The following is a 16,076-nucleotide window of genomic DNA, read 5'->3' as shown; positions in this document are numbered from 1 at the left end:
GCTTTAGCAGTATTTTCTTCTTTAAATAATGTTTTATGTCTGCCCCTGTACTGACTCAACCTCATTTAGCTAAGCCATTTATCATGGAGGTGGACGCCTCGGAGGTGGGAATGGGGGCAGTGTTGTCTGAAGGGCCCACCACATTAACCAATTTTTTTTTTTTTTAAATTCGTTTATTTATTAAACACAGAATAAAATTACAGCATACATATTTGTCCTTGTCGTTAATTTGTATAGTTGCATTTACAGGGATTGAGAAAGACAAAATATACATATGCCAATCATTTTACATAAAGAAAACATATGCGTTAAGTTATACAACAGTCAGTCAGAACATAAGGTTCCTAAACTATAACCAAACTAAGCCTCCAAAACTACTAAGCCGCCACTTAACAAAAGTTGAATACACTATTATTTGACTTTTTCCCTTTCCCATTACGCAATATTTACGGATCAAAGAACCATGTATACCACATTTCTCTCAATCAGTCAGGTCATAAAGTAAGATGTGAGGCATTCCATTTATCCCAGATTTTACTAAACTTACGCGGACAACCTCTATTTTGATAAAGAGTACGCTCATAGGGGATAACTGCATTTACCAACTCAATCCAGGACCTAACGGAGGGGGGCGAGCCTCCCATCCACCTCAGAGCTAGTAACTTCCTTGCCAGAAAGAGTGTTTCTCGTAAAAAAATCCCAGTATAATGTTCCCAGGCCCCTTCGTCCCACACTCCAAATAAGCAAATTAAGGGTTCAGGAGGAATTGGAATTGACAATACTGAAGTTAATAGTGACGCCACCTCCCTCCAGTAATGAGAAACTATGGGGCACTGCCATATCATATGTATAAAATCCGCGTCAGGAGAGTGGCAACGCAAACATTCCGACGTCGGGTATCGACCCATCCGACAGAGTCTCAACGGAGTCAAGTATGACTGGTGGATTATGTATAATTGGGTCATCTGATTGTTGACTGATGGGGATACTCTGAGAGGGGATTCCAAAATATCCTCCCATTCCTCGTTTTGCATGTCAGGAATGAGTCCCTCCCATTTGCCCCTTACCGAATCCACAACAGAGTTCGTCCCCGCTGATAGCAGATATGTGTATAGGGACGAAATAAGACCTTGAGGTCCCTGCGACTTAAGAATACCTATCAAAGGTAAAGATGAAATGTTACGGTTCATCCCCTCATTCCTGACAAATGACTGAACGGCAGATCTGAGCTGCAGGTATCGAAAAAATTGAGACCTTGGAAGATCACACTTATTTTGTAGTTGTTCAAAGGACACAAAAAAACCCTGATCATATAAGTCTCCGATCAAAAGAACCCCACGAGAAACCCAAAATTTTGTAGATGGGTGATTCATCAGTGTCGGGAAATAACCATTATCCCATAGAGGCATCTCTGCTACAATGTCCCCAAATCCAGTAACTTTTTTAATTTTCTTCCAAGTGGACCGTGCCAAAACGAATCATGGGCAACAGACAGGGAGCGCCTATCCTCTCCGATTCTAGAAGACCCAGCGGGCATCCAGCACCGACAGAGCTAACTAAGTGGCTTTCAGAATTGGGGAGATAGTTATGAGGCATCCATTTACATAGTGCTTTAGCCTGTCCCGCTAGATAGTATAGCAAAAAATCTGGCAATGCCGCACCTCCCTCCCGCTTAGGTCTTTGTAAAGTGGCCAGTTTAAGCTTGGGCCTACCCTTCCCCCATACGAATGAGGTAACATGAGAATTTAAACTGGTGAAGAAAAATTTTGGTATAGTTACTGCACTATGTTGGAGACAATAATTGAATTTAGGAAGCAAAATCATTTTAATGAGATTAATGCGGCCTGCTACAGACAGCGGAAGCCTACTCCAAGATGCAAATTTCAATTTAGTATATTCCAACAGGGGGAAAACGTTAAGCTGTAAGTCCAACCCACTGTGCTGGGACATGTAAATACCCAAGTACTTAAATTTAGACACTATCGGCAATAAAGAGAGAGTACTAAGATTAGGTGCTGGGAGTTGAGATAGAGGTAGTAGGGCAGATTTATCCCAATTAATATATAGAGTCACTGAATCCACTAAAAAAATACTTTATTACAAAATAATTATAAAATTACATACAACAAACCAAAAACAACGGTGCAGAAGGGACCAGCAGATGACAAAATACATGCCACAAGCAACATAAAAAACATAAAAAACACAGTCACCCAAGGTACGGTGACCCCAACAAAGGTCCAGAACCACCCAGCCAATGAAACAGAGCACACAGCCTCATGCTGGCCACCTCCTAAGCATAAAGTTTACAACAATGCTGCCTAGAGAGGGCTGAATATCAGCATAAGTAATACACAAGAGTATAGTGAGAGGCATGTGGACACAGTGGTCCGCTGTACATATTACCTGCTGTGGCGGGTCCGGACCAGCGTGGGGGACACCGAGACACCCCGACGCGCGTTTCGGTGGATGTACCTTCCTCAGGGGGCGCAAGATGTCATAAGGGCAAGGACCGGTCATTTATAGTGGACCGCAGAGCACAGCGCGCCATGCAGCGTACCCTCCCTCCGCCCCCAGCATCCAGCCAGCACAACCGGAAGTGCGCGGGGCCCCGCGTCAGCCGGAAGTGCATGGCTATAGGCCGGGACGGCAGCAGGAAAGCCGCGCATGCGCGCGTGCATAGAAAGAGAATACGGCGGCCATAGATGGAATGGGCAGAGAAGAGGGCAGGGATATGAAGCGACCAAACGGCCGCAGCAGTAAATATAACAAAACGGACACACCGCAGGTCAGGAGGGATCCCAGGTACAAGGTAAAACATTGACTATAACCAAAACGATCTGTATCACAATGAACCAATGACCGGCAAATATTAGGAAACCCATACCAGAACCAAAGATGGAGTACATATAATATGCCAATGGCACTACCCGCAGTAAACCCAGGACAAATAGTAGCAAATAAGCACAATATTAGGCATAAGTAAAACACCTGGTGGTGGAAAATAGCACAATAGTCGCCGCGGCAGAAACAAAGACATATATACAGAACAAAATATAAGGGCATATCATATAGGCATACAAGTTGGTAGAGAAAAAAGTACATGTTTCTATAGAATTTCTCATGTCCGCTTGTAAAGCCACGCTTCATTCTTCAAACTGCCAGTATAATATAGGCCACCAGTATCCATGACAGCAACGTATAGAGCTACGGATCCTAAATAACAGAGAATAAAAAAGTTAAAAACAAAATACGAGAAAATGATGCGGAGCGGCAGAAAAACACAGCAGTGTGGTGACTACAGATAGGGGGCAATACTGATATTCTCGTTCAAGCCCAATGGGCACACTGTATTTAATAACCAGATCCAGCGTGTCTCCAGTTGGCCAAGGCGCTTAAATAAATTCCCTCCGCGGATATTGACATTCAAAATGTCAATACCGCGGACCCTAAAGAGCGAACTATTCCCTTGATGTTTGGTCAGGAAATGCCTAGGAATGGTCTTCAGTAAGGTTGTATCATTCTGGGTACCAGCAGCCTCAATCCCCAGGACGTGCTCCCGAATCCTCACCTTCAGCTGCCTGGTGGTCATCCCGACATAGATCAACCCACACGGGCAGGTAGCGTAATAAATTACGTACCTGGACGTGCAGGTGATGCGTTTCTTGATATTATATTCTTTTGACCCGTTAGAGTTCAAAAATGTATCGCATCTATCCATATTCGGGCACGCGACACACCGGCCGCAAGGCACAGAACCCCCCGGAGCCGGTATATTGTCTAAGAATGTTCTAGGGCCCTGCCCATCATAATGGCTTTTAGTTAGCAGGTCTCTCAGGTTTCTCGCTCGCCTAAAGGTGAGGAGAGGTCTCTTAGGAAGGAATTTTGCAATGATGGAATCGGTTTGCAGAATAGGCCAGGCCTTGGTCAATGCCGATCTTACTTTATCAGCCTGGAGATTATACGTAGTGATAAACCGAAGTTGATCACCGCCATTAGTTCTATCTTCCCCCTGAGGTTTATATAGTAGACGATTACGCGTAGAATATTTGGCCCTGTGATAGGCTTTTTTAATATTCCGTCTACTGTAACCGCGTTCACTAAATCGGTTGGTCAGTTCCATAGCACGCTTCTCAAAGTCGGAGTCTGTCGAGCAGATCCTCCGTAAACGCAGGAACTGGCCAACCGGTATCGAAGACACCATATGTCTGGGGTGACACGATGATGCGTGCAACACCATATTGGTCGATGTAACTTTCCGAAAGATGTCAGTATAAATAGCCCCAGACGCATCCTTAGCAACCACTACATCCAGGAAACTAATACTAGACTTATCCCAGACACACGTGAGTCTGATGTTCAGGTCATTACTGCTGAGGCACTCGATGAACTGTCCCAGGCCGAAGGCCTCACCCTGCCAGACAAAAAGGATGTCATCGATGTACCGAACCCAGAAGGGGATACGGTCCATCGATGACAGCCTGTCCGACAGGAAGAGGTCCCTCTCCCACAGCCCCAGGAACAGATTAGCATAGGCCGGCGCAAAGGCCGCGCCCATGGCTGTCCCCTGGAGCTGCAGGTAGAAGGACCCCTTAAACACGAAGAAATTGTGTGAGAGGGTGAACTCCAGTAGCCTCAGCAGGAGTCCCCTAAGTCCCATGGACAAAGTAGATGTTTCTAGAAAAAACTTAACTGCAGCAATGCCGTCCTTATGTCTGATGCTAGTATACAGGGACTCAACATCCGCTGAGACTAGTAGAGATTCACCCTCAAAATGGAGGCCATCGACCCGACGGAGCAGCTCACCAGTATCTTTAAGGTACGACGGAAGAACCGTGACAAGGGGCTGGAGGTGGAAATCGATCCAAGAGTTGACGTGCTCAAGATAGTTACCCCTCCCTGAAACTATAGGGCGGCCGGGTGGCGACTTCAGGTCCTTATGGATTTTCGGGAGGAGATAAAAGGTGGCTACGGTGGGGTCATTTATGAGAAGGGAGGAAGCAAGTTCCTTGGTGATTGTATCACTATCCAGGGCTTCCTTGATAATAGCTACCAACTGACCTGAATAGGCACTCAACGGATTGTATGTCAGTTTTTTATAACAAGTAGAGTTGTTGAGTTGCCTGAAAGCCTCCCTCTCATAAAGCCCCACCGGCCAAAGCACCACATTACCTCCCTTATCGGCAGGTTTTATTACCACATCGGGGAGTTTTTTAAGATATTCCAAACGTTCACGCTCCCCCCTTGAAAGATTGTCAGAGCGAGAAAATCTCGGAATCTGATTAAGGTCCTGAGTCACCACCCGGACGAAAAGATCAATAGAGGGACAGATAGCCAGAGGGGGAAACTTGGTGGACCGTGAGCGAATGGAGGGAGGAATCTTACCCCCCTCATGGACATGTTCCACCGCCAGCTCCTCCAGTATCCTCAGCGTAGCTTGTTCTTCTTCTGTAGGAAAAAGAGAATTGATCTCATTATTAAAATGATAGCGCCTCAGCAGCAATGACCTGGCAAATAGATTTAAATCCTTCACAACACTGAATCTATCAAACTCAGGTGTGGGTGAGAATGAAAGCCCTCTACCCAGAAGAGAAAGATCAGTAGGGGAGAGTAAATGATGGCTAAGATTAATTACCCGTTTGTTAACATTTTCGGGCTCTATTTGATGTCTGGAATGCCTCCTATAGGGATGGTAGGTGTGGTCCCTCAACCGACTGGAGCCAGAGGCAGCCGAAGCATCAGATAGACCACTCGCAGAGGATATAGAGGTATTGGACGGAGCACGTGTCAAAGTAGTTTTTCTCCATAAATAGACCCTATTGGTCTGATAGTCCTTAAGATCCCTGTTATGTTTAGATAGCTGATTTTCTTGGATCTTTTTGGCCAAGCTATCCAAGGATTTGTCTAATTCAATGTCAAATTGTTGTAGCTTCTCCTTTGGGCATTCCACCTTAATAGTGGACTGTAATTCATCAATCCTCTTATCCAGTTCCTCAATGTTAGCCGTGTTATGATCAATCAGAAGTTGCATTAAAGTAAATGAGCACATATTACTCGCCTCTTCCCATTTACCAATAAAGGCTTCATCACTAATCGGGAAGGCTGGGATCACACGAACCCGTAAGCCCCTTGGAATCATCCTATTGGCTACATATTTTTCTAGAAAAATTCGATTCCACCATAATTTAGAACGTTTAAGCAGGGAATCCTTCACCATGGCCAATTTATCATTCCACCTGTCGTCACCACACTGCTGCGCACCAGTCCCACTAGCACCGAATGTCTGGTCAAGTTGAGTAAGCCAGGCTTTCTCCTTAGCCCGGTAGTCCATATTATCAGAAGGAATACCTGTGCATAACACAGAAAGATTAATATATAGAAATATTCTAATAAGCATTGTTGGTGGTGCGAAAGAATCCTAAATATAAATAATGGTACATATAACTGATCATACACCCACCATCCATGGACAATACGGATAACTGCCAGAATAGCATAAGAAAAAACAAGGACAGATGCAGTCACTGAATCCACTAAAAAAATACTTTATTACAAAATAATTATAAAATTACATACAACAAACCAAAAACAACGGTGCAGAAGGGACCAGCAGATGACAAAATACATGCCACAAGCAACATAAAAAACATAAAAAATAATAAGGGCAAGGCCCTTATGACATCTTGCGCCCCCTGAGGAAGGTACATCCACCGATACGCGCGTCGGGGTGTCTCGGTGTCCCCCACGCTGGTCCGGACCCGCCACAGCAGGTAATATGTACAGCGGACCACTGTGTCCACATGCCTCTCACTATACTCTTGTGTATTACTTATGCTGATATTCAGCCCTCTCTAGGCAGCATTGTTGTAAACTTTATGCTTAGGAGGTGGCCAGCATGAGGCTGTGTGCTCTGTTTCATTGGCTGGGTGGTTCTGGACCTTTGTTGGGGTCACCGTACCTTGGATGACTGTGTTTTTTATGTTTTTTATGTTGCTTGTGGCATGTATTTTGTCATCTGCTGGTCCCTTCTGCACCGTTGTTTTTGGTTTGTTGTATGTAATTTTATAATTATTTTGTAATAAAGTATTTTTTTAGTGGATTCAGTGACTGCATCTGTCCTTGTTTTTTCTTATGCTATTCTGGCAGTTATCCGTATTGTCCATGGATGGTGGGTGTATGATCAGTTATATGTACCATTATTTATATTTAGGATTCTTTCGCACCACCAACAATGCTTATTAGAATATTTCTATATATTAATCTTTCTGTGTTATGCACAGGTATTCCTTCTGATAATATGGACTACCGGGCTAAGGAGAAAGCCTGGCTTACTCAACTTGACCAGACATTCGGTGCTAGTGGGACTGGTGCGCAGCAGTGTGGTGACGACAGGTGGAATGATAAATTGGCCATGGTGAAGGATTCCCTGCTTAAACGTTCTAAATTATGGTGGAATCGAATTTTTCTAGAAAAATATGTAGCCAATAGGATGATTCCAAGGGGCTTACGGGTTCGTGTGATCCCAGCCTTCCCGATTAGTGATGAAGCCTTTATTGGTAAATGGGAAGAGGCGAGTAATATGTGCTCATTTACTTTAATGCAACTTCTGATTGATCATAACACGGCTAACATTGAGGAACTGGATAAGAGGATTGATGAATTACAGTCCACTATTAAGGTGGAATGCCCAAAGGAGAAGCTACAACAATTTGACATTGAATTAGACAAATCCTTGGATAGCTTGGCCAAAAAGATCCAAGAAAATCAGCTATCTAAACATAACAGGGATCTTAAGGACTATCAGACCAATAGGGTCTATTTATGGAGAAAAACTACTTTGACACGTGCTCCGTCCAATACCTCTATATCCTCTGCGAGTGGTCTATCTGATGCTTCGGCTGCCTCTGGCTCCAGTCGGTTGAGGGACCACACCTACCATCCCTATAGGAGGCATTCCAGACATCAAATAGAGCCCGAAAATGTTAACAAACGGGTAATTAATCTTAGCCATCATTTACTCTCCCCTACTGATCTTTCTCTTCTGGGTAGAGGGCTTTCATTCTCACCCACACCTGAGTTTGATAGATTCACTGTTGTGAGGGATTTAAATCTATTTGCCAGGTCATTGCTGCTGAGGCGCTATCATTTTAATAATGAGATCAATTCTCTTTTTCCTACAGAAGAAGAACAAGCTACGCTGAGGATACTGGAGGAGCTGGCGGTGGAACATGTCCATGAGGGGGGTAAGATTCCTCCCTCCATTCGCTCACGGTCCACCAAGTTTCCCCCTCTGGCTATCTGTCCCTCTATTGATCTTTTCGTCCGGGTGGTGACTCAGGACCTTAATCAGATTCCGAGATTTTCTCGCTCTGACAATCTTTCAAGGGGGGAGCGTGAACGTTTGGAATATCTTAAAAAACTCCCCGATGTGGTAATAAAACCTGCCGATAAGGGAGGTAATGTGGTGCTTTGGCCGGTGGGGCTTTATGAGAGGGAGGCTTTCAGGCAACTCAACAACTCTACTTGTTATAAAAAACTGACATACAATCCGTTGAGTGCCTATTCAGGTCAGTTGGTAGCTATTATCAAGGAAGCCCTGGATAGTGATACAATCACCAAGGAACTTGCTTCCTCCCTTCTCATAAATGACCCCACCGTAGCCACCTTTTATCTCCTCCCGAAAATCCATAAGGACCTGAAGTCGCCACCCGGCCGCCCTATAGTTTCAGGGAGGGGTAACTATCTTGAGCACGTCAACTCTTGGATCGATTTCCACCTCCAGCCCCTTGTCACGGTTCTTCCGTCGTACCTTAAAGATACTGGTGAGCTGCTCCGTCGGGTCGATGGCCTCCATTTTGAGGGTGAATCTCTACTAGTCTCAGCGGATGTTGAGTCCCTGTATACTAGCATCAGACATAAGGACGGCATTGCTGCAGTTAAGTTTTTTCTAGAAACATCTACTTTGTCCATGGGACTTAGGGGACTCCTGCTGAGGCTACTGGAGTTCACCCTCTCACACAATTTCTTCGTGTTTAAGGGGTCCTTCTACCTGCAGCTCCAGGGGACAGCCATGGGCGCGGCCTTTGCGCCGGCCTATGCTAATCTGTTCCTGGGGCTGTGGGAGAGGGACCTCTTCCTGTCGGACAGGCTGTCATCGATGGACCGTATCCCCTTCTGGGTTCGGTACATCGATGACATCCTTTTTGTCTGGCAGGGTGAGGCCTTCGGCCTGGGACAGTTCATCGAGTGCCTCAGCAGTAATGACCTGAACATCAGACTCACGTGTGTCTGGGATAAGTCTAGTATTAGTTTCCTGGATGTAGTGGTTGCTAAGGATGCGTCTGGGGCTATTTATACTGACATCTTTCGGAAAGTTACATCCACCAATATGGTGTTGCACGCATCATCGTGTCACCCCAGACATATGGTGTCTTCGATACCGGTTGGCCAGTTCCTGCGTTTACGGAGGATCTGCTCGACAGACTCCGACTTTGAGAAGCGTGCTATGGAACTGACCAACCGATTTAGTGAACGCGGTTACAGTAGACGGAATATTAAAAAAGCCTATCACAGGGCCAAATATTCTATGCGTAATCGTCTACTATATAAACCTCAGGGGGAAGATAGAACTAATGGCGGTGATCAACTTCGGTTTATCACTACGTATAATCTCCAGGCTGATAAAGTAAGATCGGCATTGACCAAGGCCTGGCCTATTCTGCAAACCGATTCCATCATTGCAAAATTCCTTCCTAAGAGACCTCTCCTCACCTTTAGGCGAGCGAGAAACCTGAGAGACCTGCTAACTAAAAGCCATTATGATGGGCAGGGCCCTAGAACATTCTTAGACAATATACCGGCTCCGGGGGGTTCTGTGCCTTGCGGCCGGTGTGTCGCGTGCCCGAATATGGATAGATGCGATACATTTTTGAACTCTAACGGGTCAAAAGAATATAATATCAAGAAACGCATCACCTGCACGTCCAGGTACGTAATTTATTACGCTACCTGCCCGTGTGGGTTGATCTATGTCGGGATGACCACCAGGCAGCTGAAGGTGAGGATTCGGGAGCACGTCCTGGGGATTGAGGCTGCTGGTACCCAGAATGATACAACCTTACTGAAGACCATTCCTAGGCATTTCCTGACCAAACATCAAGGGAATAGTTCGCTCTTTAGGGTCCGCGGTATTGACATTTTGAATGTCAATATCCGCGGAGGGAATTTATTTAAGCGCCTTGGCCAACTGGAGACACGCTGGATCTGGTTATTAAATACAGTGTGCCCATTGGGCTTGAACGAGAATATCAGTTTTGCCCCCTATCTGTAGTCACCACACTGCTGTGTTTTTCTGCCGCTCCGCATCATTTTCTCGTATTTTGTTTTTAACTTTTTTATTCTCTGTTATTTAGGATCCGTAGCTCTATACGTTGCTGTCATGGATACTGGTGGCCTATATTATACTGGCAGTTTGAAGAATGAAGCGTTGCTTTACAAGCGGACATGAGAAATTCTATAGAAACATGTACTTTTTGGACTCTACCAACTTGTATGCCTATATGATATGCACTTATATTTTGTTCTGTATATATGTCTTTGTTTCTGCCGCGGCGACTATTGTGCTATTTTCCACCACCAGGTGTTTTACTTATGCCTAATATTGTGCTTATTTGCTACTATTTGTCCTGGGTTTACTGCGGGTAGTGCCATTGGCATATTATATGTACTCCATCTTTGGTTCTGGTATGGGTTTCCTAATATTTGCCGGTCATTGGTTCATTGTGATACAGATCGTTTTGGTTATAGTCAATGTTTTACCTTGTACCTGGGATCCCTCCTGACCTGCGGTGTGTCCGTTTTGTTATATTTACTGCTGCGGCCGTTTGGTCGCTTCATATCCCTGCCCTCTTCTCTGCCCATTCCATCTATGGCCGCCGTATTCTCTTTCTATGCACGCGCGCATGCGCGGCTTTCCTGCTGCCGTCCTGTTATGGCTGGCAATCAGGCAACACAGCGTGCAGTAATCAGCGCACATACAGAGATCTGGCAATAATCCAAAACAATAGGACGAGCTCTGAGACGTGGAATCTCTGTAGACTGCAGTACCTGATCTATCCTCACACAACTGGAAGCAGCAGTGGATTGCGCCTATCAACTACCTATGCAACTCGGCACTGCCTGAGGAGCTGACTAGCCTGAAGATAGAAATACAAGCCTGACTTACCTCAGAGAAATACCCCAAAGGAATAGGCAGCCCCCACATATAATGACTGTTAGCAAGATGAAAAGACAAACGTAGGAATGAAATAGATTCAGCAAAGTGAGGCCCGATATTCTAGACAGAGCGAGGATAGCAAAGAGAACTATGCAGTCTACAAAAAACCCTAAAACGAAAACCACGCAAAGGGGCAAAAAGACCCACCGTGCCGAACTAACAGCACGGCGGTGCACCCCTTTGCTTCTCAGAGCTTCCAGCAAAAGATAATAACAAGCTGGACAGAAAAAACAGAAAACAAACTAGAAGCACTTATCTAGCAGAGCAGCAGGCCCAAGGAAAGATGCAGTAGCTCAGATCCAACACTGGAACATTGACAAGGAGCAAGGAAGACAGACTCAGGTGGAGCTAAATAGCAAGGCAGCCAACGAGCTCACCAAAACACCTGAGGGAGGAAGCCCAGAGACTGCAATACCACTTGTGACCACAGAAGTGAACTCAGCCACAGAATTCACAACAGTACCCCCCCCTTGAGGAGGGGTCACCGAACCCTCACCAGAACCCCCAGGCCGACCAGGATGAGCCACATGAAAGGCACGAACAAGATCTGGGGCATGGACATCAGAGGCAAAAACCCAGGAATTATCTTCCTGAGCATAACCCTTCCATTTGACCAGATACTGGAGTTTCCGTCTAGAGACACGAGAATCCAAAATCTTCTCCACAATATACTCCAATTCCCCCTCCACCAAAACAGGGGCAGGAGGCTCCACAGATGGAACCATAGGTGCCACGTATCTCCTCAACAACGACCTATGGAATACATTATGTATGGAAAAGGAGTCTGGGAGGGTCAGACGAAAAGACACCGGATTGAGAATCTCAGAAATCCTATACGGACCAATAAAACGAGGTTTAAATTTAGGAGAGGAAACCTTCATAGGTATATGACGAGAAGATAACCAAACCAGATCCCCAACACGAAGTCGGGGTCCCACACGGCGTCTGCGATTAGCGAAAAGCTGAGCCTTCTCCTGGGACAAGGTCAAATTGTCCACTACCTGAGTCCAGATCTGCTGCAACCTGTCCACCACATAATCCACACCAGGACAGTCCGAAGACTCAACCTGTCCTGAAGAGAAACGAGGATGGAACCCAGAATTGCAGAAAAATGGAGAGACCAAGGTAGCCGAGCTGGCCCGATTATTAAGGGCGAACTCAGCCAACGGCAAAAATGACACCCAATCATCCTGGTCAGCGGAAACAAAACATCTCAGATATGTTTCCAAGGTCTGATTGGTTCGTTCGGTCTGGCCATTAGTCTGAGGATGGAAGGCCGAGGAAAAAGATAGGTCAATGCCCATCCTACCACAAAAGGCTCGCCAGAACCTCGAGACAAACTGGGAACCTCTGTCAGAAACAATATTCTCAGGAATGCCATGTAAACGAACCACATGCTGGAAGAACAAAGGCACCAAATCAGAGGAGGAAGGCAATTTAACCAAGGGCACCAGATGGACCATTTTAGAAAAGTGATCACAGACCACCCAAATGACAGACATCTTTTGAGAAACGGGAAGGTCAGAAATGAAATCCATCGAAATATGTGTCCAAGGCCTCTTCGGGACCGGCAAGGGCAAAAGCAACCCACTGGCACGTGAACAGCAGGGCTTAGCCCTAGCACAAATTCCACAGGACTGCACAAAAGCACGCACATCCCGTGACAGAGATGGCCACCAGAAGGATCTAGCAACCAACTCCCTGGTACCAAAGATTCCTGGATGACCGGCCAGCACCGAACAATGAAGTTCAGAGATAACTTTACTAGTCCACCTATCAGGGACGAACAGTTTCTCGGCCGGACAACGATCAGGTTTATTAGCCTGAAATTTCTGCAACACTCTCCGCAAATCAGGGGAGATGGCAGACACAATGACTCCTTCCTTGAGGATACTCGCCGGCTCAGATAACCCCGGAGAGTCGGGCACAAAACTCCTAGACAGAGCATCCGCCTTCACATTTTTAGAGCCCGGAAGGTATGAAATCACAAAATCAAAATGAGCAAAAAATAACGACCAACGGGCCTGTCTAGGATTCAAGCGCTTGGCAGACTCAAGATAAGTAAGGTTCTTATGATCAGTCAAAACCACCACGCGATGCTTAGCACCCTCAAGCCAATGACGCCACTCCTCGAATGCCCACTTCATGGCCAGCAACTCTCGGTTGCCCACATCATAATTACGCTCAGCAGCAGAAAATTTCCTGGAAAAGAAAGCACATGGTTTGAACACTGAGCAACCAGAACCTCTCTGTCACAAAACCGCCCCTGCACCAATCTCAGAAGCATCAACCTCGACCTGGAACGGAAGAGAAACATCAGGTTGACACAACACAGGGGCACAGCAAAAACGACGCTTCAACTCCTGAAAAGCTTCCACGGCAGCAGAAGACCAATTAACCAAATCAGCACCCTTCTTGGTCAAATCGGTCAATGGTCTGGCAATGCTAGAAAAATTACAGATGAAGCGACGATAAAAATTAGCAAAGCCCAGGAATTTCTGCAAACTTTTTAGAGATGTCGGCTGAGTCCAATCCTGGATGGCCTGAACCTTAACCGGATCCATCTCGATAGTAGAAGGGGAAAAGATGAACCCCAAAAATGAAACTTTCTGCACACCGAAGAGACACTTTGATCCCTTCACGAACAAGGAATTAGCACGCAGTACCTGGAAAACCATTCTGACTTGCTTCACATGAGACTCCCAATCATCTGAGAAGATCAAAATGTCATCCAAGTAAACAATCAAGAATTTATCCAGATACTCACGGAAAATGTCATGCATAAAAGACTGAAAAACAGATGGAGCATTGGCAAGTCCGAACGGCATCACCAGATACTCAAAATGACCCTCGGGCGTATTAAATGCCGTTTTCCATTCATCTCCCTGCCTGATTCTCACCAGATTATACGCACCACGAAGATCAATCTTAGTAAACCAACTAGCCCCCTTAATCCGAGCAAACAAGTCAGAAATCAATGGCAAGGGATACTGAAACTTAACAGTGATCTTATTAAGAAGGCGGTAATCAATACACGGTCTTAGCGAACCATCCTTCTTGGCTACAAAAAAGAACCCTGCTCCCAATGGTGACGACGATGGGCGAATATGTCCCTTCTCCAGGGACTCCTTCACATAACTGCGCATAGCGGTGTGTTCAGGTACGGACAAATTAAATAAACGACCCTTAGGGAATTTACTACCAGGAATCAAATCGATAGCACAATCACAATTCCTATGCGGAGGAAGGGCATCAGACTTGGACTCTTCAAATACATCCTGAAAGTCCGACAAGAACTCTGGGATGTCAGAAGGAATGGATGACGAAATAGACAAAAATGGAACATCACCATGTACTCCCTGACAACCCCAGCTGGTTACCGACATAGTGTTCCAATCCAATACTGGATTATGGGTTTGTAGCCATGGCAACCCCAACACGACCACATCATGCAAATTATGCAGTACCAAAAAGCGAATAACTTCCTGATGTGCAGGAGCCATGCACATGGTCAGCTGGGCCCAGTACTGAGGCTTATTCTTGGCCAGAGGTGTAGCATCAATTCCTCTCAACGGAATAGGACACCGCAAAGGCTCCAAGAAAAAACCACAACGTTTAGCATAATCCAAATCCATCAGATTCAGGGCAGCGCCTGAATCCACAAACGCCATGACAGAATATGATGACAAAGAGCACATTAAGGTAATGGACAAAAGGAATTTGGACTGTACAGTACCAATAACGGCAGAGCTATCGAACCGCCTAGTGCGTTTAGGACAATTAGAAATAGCATGAGTAGAATCACCACAATAGAAACACAGTCTGTTCAGACGTCTGTGTTCGTGCCGTTCTACTTTAGTCATAGTCCTGTCGCACTGCATAGGCTCAGGCTTACTCTCAGACAATACCGCCAGATGGTGCACAGATTTACGCTCGCGCAAGCGACGACCGATCTGAATGGCCAAGGACATAGACTCATTCAAACCAGCAGGCATAGGAAATCCCACCATTACATCCTTAAGAGCTTCAGAGAGACCCTTTCTGAACAAAGCCGCTAGTGCAGATTCATTCCACAGAGTGAGTACTGACCATTTTCTAAATTTCTGACAATATACTTCTACATCATCCTGACCCTGGCATAAAGCCAGCAGATTTTTCTCAGCTTGATCCACTGAATTAGGCTCATCGTAAAGCAATCCCAGCGCCTGGAAAAATGCATCAACATTACTCAATGCAGAATCTCCTGGTGCAAGAGAAAACGCCCAGTCCTGTGGGTCGCCGCGCAAAAAAGAAATAATAATCAAAACCTGTTGAATAGGATTACCAGAAGAATGAGGTTTCAAGGCCAAAAATAGCTTACAATTATTTCTGAAGCTCAGGAACTTAGTTCTGTCACCAAAAAACAAATCAGGAATCGGAATTCTTGGTTCTAGCATCGATTTCTGATCAATAGTATCTTGAATCTTTTGTACATTTACAACGAGATTATCCATTGAGGAGCACAGAGCCTGAATATCCATGTCCACAGCTGTGTCCTGAAGCACTCTAATGTCTAGGGGAAAAAAAAGACTGAAGACAGAGCTAAGAAAAAAAAATGATGTCAGGATTTCTTTTTTCCCTCTATTGGAAATCATTGATTGGCTCCTTGTACTGTTATGGCTGGCAATCAGGCAACACAGCGTGCAGTAATCAGCGCACATACAGAGATCTGGCAATAACCCAAAACAATAGGACGAGCTCTGAGACGTGGAATCTCTGTAGACTGCAGTACCTGATCTATCCTCACACAACTGGAAGCAGC

At 45.5% G+C, this 16,076-nt stretch overlaps 2 protein-coding genes across 4 annotated transcripts; one reads left to right on the top strand and one right to left on the bottom strand.

Moving 5' to 3' along the window:
* Positions 1-3,106: 3,106 nt before the first annotated feature.
* On the bottom strand, positions 3,107-6,455 carry LOC138667633 (uncharacterized). 2 transcript variants are annotated; one of them, XR_011318869.1, is made up of 3 exons: positions 5,636-5,653; positions 5,386-5,448; positions 3,107-3,216 (listed from the first exon to the last, which is right to left on the bottom strand). XR_011318869.1 is itself a non-coding variant. In XM_069755760.1 (2 exons), the coding sequence occupies exons 1-2, from the start codon at positions 6,395-6,397 to the stop codon at positions 3,122-3,124; spliced, it is 1,107 nt and encodes a 368-aa protein (XP_069611861.1). In that variant the 5' UTR covers positions 6,398-6,455; the 3' UTR covers positions 3,107-3,121. The 2 variants fall into 2 exon arrangements, 1 of the variants encoding a protein (XP_069611861.1); XM_069755760.1 differs by having other exon boundaries at positions 5,386-6,455.
* A 703-nt stretch (positions 6,456-7,158) lies between these two features.
* LOC138667632 (uncharacterized) lies at positions 7,159-10,850 on the top strand. Of its 2 annotated transcripts, XR_011318868.1 has the most exons (3): positions 7,976-7,993; positions 8,181-8,243; positions 10,413-10,850. XR_011318868.1 is itself a non-coding variant. In XM_069755759.1 (2 exons), exons 1-2 carry the CDS (start codon positions 7,232-7,234, stop codon positions 10,505-10,507), a joined length of 1,107 nt encoding a protein of 368 aa, XP_069611860.1. In that variant the 5' UTR covers positions 7,159-7,231; the 3' UTR covers positions 10,508-10,850. The 2 variants fall into 2 exon arrangements, 1 of the variants encoding a protein (XP_069611860.1); XM_069755759.1 differs by having other exon boundaries at positions 7,159-8,243.
* Positions 10,851-16,076: the final 5,226 nt, after the last annotated feature.

The sequence above is a fragment of the Ranitomeya imitator genome, chromosome 2 (genome assembly GCF_032444005.1).
Source record: "Ranitomeya imitator isolate aRanImi1 chromosome 2, aRanImi1.pri, whole genome shotgun sequence".
Taxonomy (NCBI): Eukaryota; Metazoa; Chordata; class Amphibia; order Anura; family Dendrobatidae; genus Ranitomeya; species Ranitomeya imitator.
Note: the sequence above shows the minus strand (reverse complement) of the source record. Positions and strands in the feature narration are given on the sequence as shown.

Coding starts and splice junctions, on each gene's coding strand:
- LOC138667633 (XM_069755760.1), bottom strand. CDS start 6,397: ATGCTTATTAGAATATTTCTATATATTAATCTTTCTGTGTTATGCACA. Junction 3,217..5,385: donor GGAACATGTCCATGAGGGGG/GTAAGATTCCTC, acceptor TCTGTTATTTAG/GATCCGTAGCTCTATACGTT.
- LOC138667632 (XM_069755759.1), top strand. CDS start 7,232: ATGCTTATTAGAATATTTCTATATATTAATCTTTCTGTGTTATGCACA. Junction 8,244..10,412: donor GGAACATGTCCATGAGGGGG/GTAAGATTCCTC, acceptor TCTGTTATTTAG/GATCCGTAGCTCTATACGTT.